The following is a 13,997-nucleotide window of genomic DNA, read 5'->3' as shown; positions in this document are numbered from 1 at the left end:
GCATGACACAAAAAGGGTCATAGGTATCACACTAGAACCTAGTAACTAGATTTAACCAACCTATCACATTAATGCTGTGTTTGGTGGGATTTTTTGCCCTCTTAGGACCTGGAAGAGGCTTGGGGTTTTCTAATCCTACTCATAATTTATTAATCTTCCCAACACTATGGGCTTTGTTCTGTTAATGCTAACAGCGCCATCCAATACCTAGGATATTTTCTACTGACATGTGTGACGTGAGACAAAACAGTCCCTGTCATCCCTCACCTGAATAAACTTCCTTAGAGTTCAGTGTAGTTGGAGGGTCCTTCTTTCCTCTCCAAGATCGAGAAACATTTCCAGTCTTCAGACAAGTGTGTCAGCCATTGTCCAGTGACTGTCCTGAGATGTCCACATTGTCAGCTGAGTGTCGTCATCCAGCCTGCCCTGTAATTGTTGTAGATGATTAATGGGGTTCCAGCCCTAGGATTTCATTCAGTGCTACAGTACTTGCCAAACACACTCAAAGCCCTAGCTGCCACCCTAGTCCTGTGTGCTCTAGAGAAAGAAAATAAAGAACCACATTGTCTCTCAAGTTTCTCCTCCAATAGAAGGAGAATCTGCATCGGTCTTTTAAGTAACTCTAAGCCCCAACTTCCCCACTGCTCCCTGCATCGATTCCATTATTGGTGCATTTTCAGTAACGCTCACTTTATTTTTGGTGTGCAAAGAATTTGCACCATGTAAGTAAAGTGTGTGTGTGTGTGTTTGTGTGTGTGTGTTTTCATCCATGAACTCACTATAAATTATTATCAAATGACCCAGAAGACCGTGGAGAAACCTGTCGATGTGCATGCAGAATTATGTTACTACCGTTCCATGGCACCTTGCAGGGAACACTGAAATAGTGGGCCGCTTTAATAGAGCCTAAAACCAGGCTATGCATGGTTTTCGGTGAGATTGTGATGTGCAACACCACAACAGAGATCAGCAGAAGCTTCATTTATTCCATGCTGCTGTTACCAAGAGGAGGCAAAACCTCATCCCATAGAGAGTCTGGTGGGATCTGATGAAGGGCAATAAACTCAGGGTTGAAAACAAGCCTTTAGAAACAAAGAGAAAAATGCAAAGTCAAGGAAAGCAAGAGCTGTCTTTTTCTTTTCTTCCTCTTTTTTTTTTTTTGAGAAGATCCACAAGAGAGACAACCCCTTCCTCAAACTAACAATGCAGAAGAGAGACAATACATGAATTAAAAATCAGAAATGAAATGAGGGACATAAGAATAGAAACCGAGCAAATTCCAAAATCATTAGTTCTTACTCCCGAGGACTTTACGCCAGAACACTGGAATATTTATTCGATATTGTTGATTTTGTAGACAGATAACAATTACCAAAGTTAAATCCAGATCTGGGAAGGTATCTGAAAAATACCCCTAAGAAAATAGATACACTCATTAAAGGTTGCATACATTATATATTATATTGCTTTCTTTTTGCATGATTAAACCCCTTCAAGGACATTTAGCTATGTTATAGAAAGTGTTACATTTAAAACAAAAGGACAAAGAGAGAAATTGAGGAGTCACTGAGAGACACTTCCCAGACAGGATCAAGGAAAGACGGCTGAGAGATGCAAGCAGGGGCTGGAACGCTGCCCTTGAGAAGAAAATGTTTTTCTCACTTTACCTTACACTATGCTGTACTGTGTCTGTTTTTTGTGGAAGCGGCTCTCATGCTCTCTGGGTTATGACAAGTATATTGTGATGCTAGGAAGAGGGGTGATTTGCTATACAGATATTTTAAGGAGAAGCCTTTGCTTAGTCTCACTTCTTTGCCTAGTCTTGCCTCAGTCGTTCCTGGTATCATGGGAATAACGATCTTATTATATCTTGCCAAAAGGGAAAGTTAGGTAATCCATATTCATGCCTATATAAGGGTTAATAAACTTGCAGCTGCATGCAGTTGCATCTGCCTTTGCTCTGCATCCTCTGTGTCCTGGTTATTTGTGACCGTACCTGGGCCCCCAATGCACTAGATGTTGACAAGCTTCACCCTTCTCAGTGTCAGGTTTATTTTCTTTCTTTTTTGAAATCTATGATGTGGAGGCGTATTACAGCAACAATATGAAATAGCAGGCGGGCATGTATGAAAATTGCTGTGTTTAAGCTAGGTGTGGGGACAAGTCCTCAAAAGGAGCTGTTAAGATGGGAAACACATAATGCATTTGTTGCTGGAATTGAGTTGCCTCAGCTGTGTTGCTCTGCCTGCTCAGTGTCCATTCAACGTCACTCTGTTTCTACAGAGGAACTCAAGGTTTGCCCCAGCCGCCTGTGAGCTGTGATATGGGCAGAGAAAGGCCAGGACACAGGGGTGATTTCCCACTCCTCAGTTATGCTGAATTTTCCACTACTGTACTTGTATACACAAGTACAGTGTGGTCAGTTATTATAGATATTTGTCATTTCTTACAGAGGGCAACTATGATTGACTACACCCAATTCTATAAAAAACAAAACTCAGGAAACCTGGCCCTTGGCAGCAATGAATCAAGAAATATCTAGGATGGTGGGGCATGAATTCTGCCAAGCAATGAACTCAGATAGGTGGGGTTGTGAGGAAGATGTGTGGTTGAATAGCCCAATAGATTCACGTTGTATCATCTTGATTTAATCTAAGGACAAAGAAGTGCAGTATCTCTGATGGCTTTCTTCTAACCCCTTGAAAGGTTCACTGGGGTTTGACCTCAGTTCTTCATTCTTCTTGCTAGGGCAGCAACACTCAGGGAAGCTTGAGACTGCCATAGGCACAGTATTAGGCTAGAAATGCTGAGTAGGTAATATTAAGTTATTCAGATGGTGATACCCATTTCATTTGTTCTTAACGTGGACCTAAGGAAAGACAGATCGAGGTCCTTAGAATACAAAGATCATTTCCAGTTCTTTTCTACCTTTCCTGAATGAAAGACTGGTTGGCAGAGAATGGTAAAAATTCAAGAATTGGTAGATGATGCTTTGAATGGAGGGTGGGTTTCAGTGCTGGTTTTAGACAGGGTCTCAATTACCCCATCTTGTTCTCTACGTTGCTCGTCAGGTTCACTTTGAGCTCAAATAAAGCTGCTTCCACTTTCCAACAGGTAGTCTTACAAAGGGGCCTCCAAGGACTGTGAGGACAGCATTAGCCAATGAGAGCTGAGGTGTGTAACCCACAACTATAGCTTTATCTGAAAGACCCTCAGAGAGAGGAGACTCTCGCTCCAGTCCTGAGGACAATCACCACCCCATGAACACACAGGACTCAGTCTTGATGTAAAAACAAGAGGTTTACTTTGGGACACCAATGCACTGGGGCTCGACACGGTCCTCACGCAGGAGGGATGTGAGGAGGCTCAAACAACAGAAATATACAGCTTAAATAGTCAGTTAAGATTACACAATTTCATTACCTCAGGTATTTCGGTGCCAAGGTTAACTAGGCAGATGTTTCTCATCCTGGAATTCCTGGGATAAGGTCTTAACCACATCAATGCAGGTATTTCAGTATGAAGGACGTCTGACTTGATATATGTTTTCTTATCCTGGGGTTCCCAGGACAAGGACCAAGGATATCTGTCTTGGCAGGTGTTTCTCTTCTGGAGTTCCCAGGACAAGGCTATAGCTATGTCAGCCTATAGCACAGCTGCATTCAGTACCAAGGACATCTCACTTCTATAGTGGTCAGTCAGCTTCCCAGAGATGTTTCCTGTCTTGTAATTGCCCTGCAGTAAATATGTTCTATACCCTCTGTTCTTATGGTCAGGCAGCTTCCTAGGGAGTGGGTGGGAATGTGCTTTCTGTACTTTCTGTTCTATTGTCTAATGTGTAGGGGCTAAGCGAGGGCCAGCTTAAAAGATTCTCATTCGTAAGAAATGGCTGTACTGATATCAAACGGGGATCTTTCATATCCACTTTCTTCCAAGTCTACCAGCCATCTCAGATTGTTGCTGTAATATGCCTGACAATCAAGGACACAGAAAAATAACTTGATACACAGCAAGGACATGGCAATCATATCCTGTGTCGTTATGTATGTTCTGGATGAGGTTTGTTAAAATGACAATATTGCACAAAGCTGTATATAGGACCCATCAAATTAAGGGTCACTATGCACTGTCATAGCTAAAATGGCCTGGTCAGAAGTGACCACTGGATCACTCTTCTGTAACTTCACATGAGAGGCTTGTGCTTTTTGTGTTTTTTATTTTTCTGTTTTTTTCTTATTTATTTATTTATTTATTTATTTATTTATTTATTTATTGTTTTATATGTTGTCAGGAAGATAGTTCAAGTCATGGATCTGCCCCCAAAATCTGAGCTTTGCTACTAATACTGTAAACAGTATTAGTGTATGCATTCAATAAAATAACTGTATTTTTTTTTTTTAGTAGGATAGATGCGTTTGAGTTTTGTGGGGTAATCCATGAAACAGGAGTAAAGATGCTTGTTTCTTACTCTGTCCACTGAGTTATGTCTCTAGGCTTGTCCTACTCCTTTGGCTGCATCCCCCCCCCCACATCTGCTGACTATTTTATTTTTCAGATGAAATCACACGTTATAGCTTAGAGAGGACTGTAAGCAATTCTACTTTGGTAACTTAAGTGCAAAGAGGAGAGCCCCACACTCAGCCTGAGGGTGCATTCACTGGTGGATCCAATATTTCAGTTTCCTCTGCTAACAGATCACCACATTGTTGCCAGGACCATAATGAATGCAATTCTATCTCCTAAGGAATCTGGTGGCAACTGTCAAATGTTAAGCACAAAGCTTCAGGTTGTACCTATAACACACACCCACATTGCAACCTACCCTACAGGCTATTTCTGGGTGTGATTTCATGCACCTGCACATGATGAGACAGGAGACCTCTTTGGCTACTTATAGGAACTGGTGTGATTTCTCAGTAATCTTTAATGGGTAATATTGCTGACTGAGGAGAATTTGAGGTAGGATGAAACATTTCTGTGCAGGGATTGGGGAGGAAGCACTCATTTAGATACATAGCAATGACTTAGGTTTTTCCAATCAAGCCTAGAGCCAAATTTGGCTTTGGAAGCATGTGGTGCTCAGTGGCTATGCCACAAGGAAGTCCCCTGAAAAGGGTCCATCAGCTTTTGCTCAGTACAGGGAGAACATTAGCAAGGAGGCAAAGTCTGTTCTCCGTGACATCAGCCGTCCCTTCGTGGACATTCTATTGTCTCCTAGAGAGACCTTGGAATCCCTGTGATGTCACCAGTACCGTTGTGACAACCAATTCCCTACTTTTTCTCTTAGTGTCCAAAGGATATATCCACAGACATGTTTGCCCGTCTTTGTAGGCGCTTTGGGAGAGTTGATGTTGATAGAGAAGAGTCTAGAGTGAAGCAAACGAAACCTAAAGGTAATGATGGACACAGGACATGGGGAATGTGGAGTAAGTTCTGGGCAGTGTATGTTGAGCTTCCTGTCAGGGGTGTGTGTGGGGGTCTTCCGCTGGCCTTTTTAGTAATGGGCCACAACCACTGGAACATCTCCACAGATATTGAATTCCATGATTATCACAATTCCTGAAAGTCAAGGTTTTCACATCATTAGTTTCTCCATAACCACATGGAGGATATGGCAGTGCCTATGCTATTATTGGGTGAACTTCTAGTCTTTACTTTTACACTGCATTCGGTATGTTAAATTGATATAATAACACCATAAGTAGTCGTGGAGGGTATAACTTTTCTGAATTAAACAGGGCATCAATGTACTTCACTTTCATTGCTTCTTTAAATTCAGTGACTATCTGACAGTAGTAAGAGGGAGAGAACTGTGCTCCTGGCCATGACCTTATATTCTTAGAACTCCTTTGACTACCTCTGGCTGACGGGGCCAATCTTACCTTCATATATTAGAGGTTCTGTGTGGCAGATATTTTTCTACAGTAGCCAACTATACGGAGCAGGTAGAGAAAGAGCTTGTAACCTATTGGCACTTCTGGGGCATTTGTCATTTCTGTAGGGGGAATTAATAAGTCTGTTGACCATGTCCTCCCCCTATATGACTTTTTAATGCAAAGTCATTGGACTAGCGTAACAGTGTAGGATATCTGAGTATCCCTGATCAATCAAGTCATTGTGGATGCTGAATTGATGATCTGACTTCTGAAACCAGGTTGTAGCCTGCGTACCTGATAATAATCCTGGAGAATGCATCTTTCTGGTACTTGTAAGCCTGTGTGGTTGGGCATAGGGAACACCTGGCTGCTCACATCTCTTGGTCTGTATATAGTAGTGGGGTAACTGTGATCCACTTAGGATGCCTCTTACACATAGACCAAACTCCTTGCAGTGACACTGGCTTCCAAGCATGTTCTCCTGTTTGGGCGACACTGTGGTCTGTGTATGCTCTATGCATTCGCCCCATGCGGGTTCACTTGTATTCTTCTACTTACAGAGGCCTGCAGACAGACGTCATCCCCTGAAAATGTCCAAAACAAGGTGCAGGCAAATGAGGAAGAGGAGAGGCTGAATAGAGAACTGGAGCTAACTACCAAGGAGAGAAATGAGCTGACAGATCGCCTCCTTTATGTGACAGGTGGATCCATGAGCAAGAGGTATGCATTGCTCCAAGAAAAGGACCTTGTTCTAAACCTCATCTCCCATAGAGAGGAGATGCAGAACCTGACCCTTACTGAGGAGTGAGTTTGGAAATGGACCCTCTGATTCCACCTGTTGAAAATCTGAACTTGTGATCTGAGTGAAGATTTCAGGGATAAAGTCACTTGGGCATGAGTTCCCAGTGTACAATTGGAAAGCCCTTGACAGGTGGTAGCTTTGCAAGGTTCTAGGTGCTGTGAGTTTATGGAGAGTGTTTGTACTTGCTAGGAAGGTGACTGAATGCTATCATCTCATGGCAGCACCCTTAGGTGACAGGTCCCACAGTGTTCATATCAATGCTTAACTAGAAGTCCTGAGGCTCAGGCCTGTTCCTTCTTGTCTCTGTGCCTTAAATTCCGAGACAGTAATGGTGCATACATTTCTACTGATTCTCATTGTGCTCTTTCCATATTTGTCTCTCTTTCTCATTCTCTGAGTCTGTTTACTTTCCTTTTCTTGTGGGTGTGTCCCAGTTTGTGTGTCTGTGTGTGCACAGGTCTGCATGCATATGCACAACTTTTATATGTTTCTGTGTCCCTCCACCCTTGGAATTTAGGGGTCTGTTTTTTGACCTCAGGATTTACCTGTATAATAGTTTCATGGAGGTGTGAGTGCTTTATTTTGGAAGCCCCACTTTCAACAGCACAGTTCTTTGCCTGTGTGGTCACATTTGTCTATACATTTGTATGCCTTGGGCAGATTATAAGTTTGTGGCAATATCTGGTCTCATCTCCAGAATTATGTGTACTGTCTGCCTCTAGAATATTAGTTATTCGGCTTGTAGCATTCCACTTGTCAAAACAGGAAAAATGAAATCAGAGGTTTCTGGAAGTGTGTGTGTGTGTGTGTGTGTGTGTGTGTGTGTGTGTGTGTGGTTGGGTAAGCTCTATGGCCTAGGCTCTTGACAGCATAACAGGTTTGAATGCAGATCCAGCCCTCCTGATTGAAAAAAGTGAGCCAGGGAACCCTTTATCTGGGTGCTTAGCTTCTGTTATCCTGGGCACACAATTCCAAGTTTCTGAAGCTGAAGAAGATCCAAATATGTAGAATTCAGAAAGTGTCCTTCCAGGGCTGGGGTAGTACAGGACGCAGCCTGAGTTCATATAATCCTAAACCTCGATGTTCATTGGGTTCTATCTTCCTGGGGCCAGCCCGTACTTCAGGCCAAATCCATTTTATGAAAACTTGAAGATAAAGGAGAAACAGGTCATGTCATTACTGCACAACTTAGACACAAAGAACATTGAACATCGTGAGAAATTTCAGGAGCTCAAGAAGGAGATTAACTTCTATCGGTAAGTACTGGTCAGAAGGGCCCATCACTTGTGGAATATCCATTGCTGCTTCTCTTTGTTCTGGACTGGAGAGCCTGCAGCTCTGGGTCCATGTCTTCTGCTGTTTAAATATCACTGTGCCGTGGGTCTTTTGGACTCAGTTTCAGTTCCATAAGAGACTGTGACTTCTCACCACAGTGTCAATGCATCTTTAGAAGGCTCTGGATAGATCTATACTGATTCAGGCATCAGAGTGTTATTAGGCCGACCTGGGCCTCTGGGGTCATACCAGGTTTAACAAAGCTGAATGTGTGGACCACATGGTTAGCATGACCTCCCTTGGTTCTACTGTCCTCTTGTGGTTGTTTACTGCCTACTAATTGATGTTGCCCCGATGCATTGGGCTTTCATGGATAGTTGTAGATCCCTTGTTCTTTTGGAGAGACATGGACTCTTATTGGTGCTTGGGTCACAGAAACAATTTATTCTTCCCTGGATTGGCCGTTTGCTGTTTGTGCAGCAGCCTTACATGTATGGAGATGTATTCTACGAAGTCTTTATGGGAATCTGGGTCCTGGTGGAGTTTGTGGGATTTGGCAGTTGGAATGGGAGGAAGAGGCTTCAGGATCTTACTATGCAGAGTGTGTTTCCAGCAACCTGCACAGCCGGCTCCTGATGGACCAGGCATGTATGAAGAAGAAGTTGGTCACATTGAAGCAGGAGTGCAAGGAGTTACAGCGATATTTGTTTGAGTTGAACCCGAATGATGAAGACGAACAGGAGAAGACCAGCAACCTCCAGACCCAGCAAAATGTGGTAGGAACAAGCAGCTGAGTCAGATTAACAATGTCTGATACCATTTGCCTATTGGATACATCTTTGCTTCCCCTATCACCTTTCTAATCTCCCCACACCCAGTCAGTCACCCACCTCATGTGATAGAGTTATTCATTGCTCTGTCTATGCACAAGTATTCTGGGATGTTAACCACTCTTCAGAAACTGAATTATGGGCAATTATACTTCTCTGCCCTTTTTGAAACTGCAATCCAGAAATGGTGACAGAGGAATAACATATCACATGACTGAAGGCAGCAACTTGACAGCTGGTATGCATGTCCCCACCACATCCGTGTCTTAATAGCTGCCTTCTTCTCCCAGGTCTCAGGAACTGCAGGAGACATGGAATAGGACGGATCCCAGGAAGACAGCCCCCTGTAGAATGAGTTTCTCTCTCAGGAGTTCCCTGTGACGACAATCCTCACAGTCAAAGACTTTTTGTGGGTGAATATTCTTCTTCTCAGATAATTTCCTCAATGTATAGAGACCCTACATTTATGTATCCGTATGCCAGCCTGTCTGGTTGAGGTCTTTCTCCTCTCTCATACCGACAACACCATTTGAGAGACAACTGAGGGGACTGCCTTGACATCTCACGTCCTAGAGGAGAAACAGCACTACAACTGTGTTTCTAAATGTTCATTAAGAAAATGCTGTTAAGAAATGTTTTTGGTTATGATTTTCATTGAAGTTTTCTTTTTGTTATTTCATAGTTATATATTCTTGTTACTGTTTTTCATTTTATACCATTTTAGGTATTCATTTTATTCCTGTTTTTTGTAAATTGTACTCCTTATGAATAAAAATTGATTTGAAACTCTTGACTCTTAAGACCATCTTATTCAAGGGTCCTTTCCCCTCCTGTAGACTTAGAACTGACAGCTGGATATGGATCTTTGCATGGACCAGGCAGCATGGGTAAACAGGGAATTCAAAGCCACCAAGGGGTACACAAAGTGATAGTGTCTTTTGTGTGGATAATGTGACTTTTTTTATGGACACACACTTTATGATGTAATCACTGACATACTGTATCCATGCTGTCATGTATTCTTCTCATCCTAACTATATCAGTCTACAACACACATTCCTTATTGACTGTGTGCACCAGATATTGAGTAACACACACTCATGCCTGTAGAGCTGCAGAAAAAATGACAACTTTCACAAAGGAATATAGAATAATCCTAATTGAGAACCATGTGCCTCAGTTTTTCTTACAATACAGCATTAGTATTAAACCACAAAGATAATGACCATTAACGTCATTTTGGGAAATAGGTTTTTATAGGTGCTGTTTCACTTGATCATTCATATGCTGTGTTTTTTATTGTTGCTGATTATATTTATTTTTATCATTTAACTCAATGGATCTTTTTTTTTCAAATGTATGTCTGGTCCACTCCTCAGTGCATTTCCCTCATGATCCAAAAGAGGGAATAGCATTCCCCACTGTAGATGATTGTTAGGGACCACGTGGTTCTTCTGAGAGAGCAGCAGATTCCCTAACCTGGGAGTCATCACCACAGCTCCTGCAGGTGGCTTTTGTCCTTCCAGGGCATGTGCTATACTAGATGGACGCCATCATCTCCCATTAAGGAGAGAGATCTCAGGAGATGTGTATGTACAGGTGGTTGAGCGGTGCCTGCTCAATGTGGTAGGCTGCTAGGCATCCACACCGGGCTCTGGTGCCTCCACTGCTCATTGTGCATTCAGGATCATCCTCCAGCATCACTCAGTTTCAATTCCAAACAGATCTTTCACTTACTATCGATGATTATATACATTAAGCACATCTGATAAAATACTGAAGAGACTAGCCTCCTTCTACAGGCCAACTTGGCATAATGAATTCTTTTGATAGAAAGCAAGATAATTATCTTAATCTATGCAGGTCAGGGAGGACCTCAAGAGCATCCATAGTGAATGCAGACTGCAGCTGTGACCACATGTTTCTTTTGCATAGCACGTCTGTGCAAGCCCAGAGCTTAGGTGGGACAGTTCATGTTTCACCTTTTACATGGAAATCTGTGATTGTATTGAGAAAGTATATATTCCACGGGACTCATTTCCAATTTATGGAATTAAACTGACTTACTGAGAGTGGAGGTGACTCAGAGCGATAAAGTGAAGAAGAATAATCCAGTATGTCTGCAAACAGATGCTGTCTCATTAGGGCTTTTCAATGCTCAGCAGCTGGAGAAGCAAGGGAGAGGCATTGGTGACTCTCAAGCTTAGGTCCTCTAGTCATTATAAGCTGACCATGACACAAAAAGGGTCATAGGTATCACACTAGAACCTAGTAACTAGATTTAACCAACCTATCACATTAATGCTATGTTTGGTGCTATTTTTTGCCCTCTTAGGACCTGGAAGAGGCTTGGGGTTTTCTAATCCTACTCATAATGTATTATCCTTCCCAACACTATGGGCTTTGTTCTGTTAATGCTAACAGCGCCATCCAATACCTAGGATATTTTCTACTGACATGTGTGACATGAGACAAAACAGTCCCTGTCATCCCTCACCTGAATAAACTTCCTTAGAGGAAAGTGTAGGTGGAGGGTCCTTCTTTCCTCTCCAAGATCGAGAAACATTTCCAGTCTTCAGACAAGTGTGTCAGCCATTGTCCACTGACTTTCTTGAGATGTCCACAATGTCAGCTGAGTGAGGGCAGGGCAGGGCAGGGCAAGGGATTGGGGCAGGGCAGGGTAGGGCAGGGGATTGTGGCAGGGCAGGGGAGGGCAGAGCACTGGGGCAGGGTATTGGGGCAGGGCAGGGGTTTGGGGCAGGGCAGGGGTTTGGGGCAGGGCACAGCAGGGCATTGGGGCAGGGCAGGGCAGGGCATTGGGCAGGGCATTGGGCCGGGCAGGGCAGGGCATTGGGGCAGTGCATTGGAGCAGGGCAGGGCAGGGCAGGGCAGGGCAGGGCAGGGCAGGGGATTGGGGCAGAGTCCATGAGATGTTAGTAGGCAACAGGCCAGCTGGGGCTAGTGTGGGTACAGGGCTTCTATGTGGGTGTGAGAGGAGTAAATTAGGAATGGTCAGATTCTGATGCAGCATATAGGCGGGAAGCAGCTTAGACCATCTCAGTGCCATATATGGACATTGTAGACACTGATGGGCAATGTCGGGATAGTAGGGTCCCATATAGTGCTCTCTGCAGGTGTCAGGAGAGCATACAGTGGCTCTGTCAGACTTATGACAATCAGGCAGGCACTGGGTGCAAGTGAGAATCATGGGACAAGCCCTGTGTGCAGCCTGGTTTTGGGACATTCCCAGGTGCCCCATGGACTGCAAATTAAAGGCAAAGGACACAGGGAAGCCAGCAATTCCCATGCACAGGACATAAATACCTGTAGATCTTTCTAGAATTTCCATAGACTATCTGTCACTCGTCCTCATTATAGAAGGCACCAACATTCTGCCCTCTACTTCAACTTGGTGAGACAGCTATTCTAACTCCAGCAGGAAGGCCTCAGGGAAGACAGTAAGAACTCACAAGTGACCCCTTTTACTATTGAAACAGGGTCTTCCTATGGAGCCCAGAGTGGCTGTAGGATACTAATGCTCCTGCCTCACAGTGACTAGAATTCCAATCCACCCTCAAGAGCAGTTGATTCATCAATAGATCAGACTAAGGACATGTGAGGCTCCAGGGTGCTAGGATTACCAGGGTCCTAGTAAGTTTCTCCAGCCTAAATTACAACCTGAGTCAGTGCTGCTATTTGGGACACCGCCTGATGCCCAGTGACATCACACCTTGGAACTCTTTGTCAAGCATAAGCTGTTATGGGAATGAAGTACCCACACAATAAAAACTGGTCTGGATACTCCTAGGTCAAGAATCCCCTGTTGGAAATGCCTTGGACCGCAAAATTTTAAATGCTAGATCCTTCTGGCTTTTAGAAGATTTATAAATACAAAAAAAGAAAGATGGGCATAGTAATTTAAGCCAGTGATCCTAGTCATGGGAAACTGAGTCAGAGTGATGGAAGACTGTAAGTTCCAGGGCAACCTGTGTTTCAAGAAAAAAAAAAAAGGCATGGTGAATATTCCACTCAAGTAGAAAACAAAAGGGTTTCACATGGGCCCTGCCATCTACTGGTCAGCACTCTCATCACCACAGCCACAGGGAGACACTGGGGAACATTTCCCACTGTCTCTCTTTGGGATGCATTCCACCCCATGATTCTATGTGAGGAATCCCCCAAAGGTTGCATCATGTGAGGGACCTAGAAAGTTCCAGGATTGGGAGAATTTAGGAGTTTATAATTAGGGATGATCTACAGCTGTGGCAAAGCCTTTTACCAGCACATGGCAGCCCTAGGTTTGTCCCCAACAGTAAAAATAAAATCCCCCAAAATAATTCAAACAAAATGTCCTGAAGCCTGCGCCCTGACCAGTCTCCTCAAAAGTGCGCAGGAACCTGGGTCCACATTTAGGACCCAGCACGGCCTCTGTGACCCGTGAGAAGGGATCTAATATGGGAATTAGTACAGTATGACTTATCCTTGTGGATACCTTTGGTGACAATAACCACCTGACCCCTGAAAACCCATCTACCTGGGGGGCTCAGCACTCATGTCACCCAAAAAGCCCAGATCCTAGGGCCAGCATGGGCAGGTGGTGAAGAAAGTTTGTCTCTCGTGAACATCAGTTGCTGCTCCTGACCTGACTCTATCCTCAGGAGACAATGTCACCCCAGAAAGTGTGGGTGTCAATGGCTCTTCCCAGGCCAAGACTGGGATACTGCTTAAGTTCCACAATGCACAGCAGTGCTCACTCTAGAGCTAAATGTTCTACAGCTGAAAGGGGTGGGTGCTCTGCTGGCCACGCCCCTCCCCTGCAGTATTTAGTGCACTCAGAGTGGTGCTTCAGATGTGAGGGACTTCTTGAGGCTACTCCCATGGAGAATGGCAGATTCATCAGAACGGGGCACAGGGTGAGTTCAGAGCACAGCTGGGAGGAATTTAGGGATGCCAAGCCATGACTAAGACCAGATCCTGGGCTGACAGGCAGTTGAGCTGGAGAACTGGCATCCAAAGTGTGACTGCCTGAATTCCTCTTAGACCAAAAGCCCTGGATCTGAGCTACTTTGGTGCGTGCTCCTAAGTGGGGTCCCAGACACAGCTCAGAATTGGGGCTGTGCATGGACTTTGGTGCTGGCAGCAGGTGGCTTAGCCATAAAGTGCCGAGCTTTCCCATCTGTGCCCACTCAAACTCCTCTGTTTCATTTTAGGTGT

General features: G+C 44.1%; 2 protein-coding genes across 2 annotated transcripts in view; one reads left to right on the top strand and one right to left on the bottom strand.

The window, feature by feature from the left end:
- LOC147999027 (disks large homolog 5-like) overlaps positions 1-13,997 on the bottom strand; it is a 100,283-nt gene that overhangs the window by 28,930 nt on the left and 57,356 nt on the right. The window lies entirely within an intron of this gene.
- On the top strand, positions 5,263-9,566 carry LOC147999029 (disks large homolog 5-like). Its single transcript, XM_087595945.1, has 5 exons — positions 5,263-5,393; positions 6,437-6,596; positions 7,791-7,934; positions 8,567-8,729; positions 9,074-9,566. Exons 1-5 carry the CDS (start codon positions 5,312-5,314, stop codon positions 9,101-9,103), a joined length of 579 nt encoding a protein of 192 aa, XP_087452071.1. The 5' UTR covers positions 5,263-5,311; the 3' UTR covers positions 9,104-9,566.

The sequence above is a fragment of the Rattus norvegicus genome, chromosome 19 (assembly GCF_021556685.1).
Source record: "Rattus norvegicus strain SHRSP/BbbUtx chromosome 19, alternate assembly SHRSP_T2T, whole genome shotgun sequence".
In the NCBI taxonomy this organism is placed as follows: Eukaryota; Metazoa; Chordata; class Mammalia; order Rodentia; family Muridae; genus Rattus; species Rattus norvegicus.
Note: the sequence above shows the minus strand (reverse complement) of the source record. Positions and strands in the feature narration are given on the sequence as shown.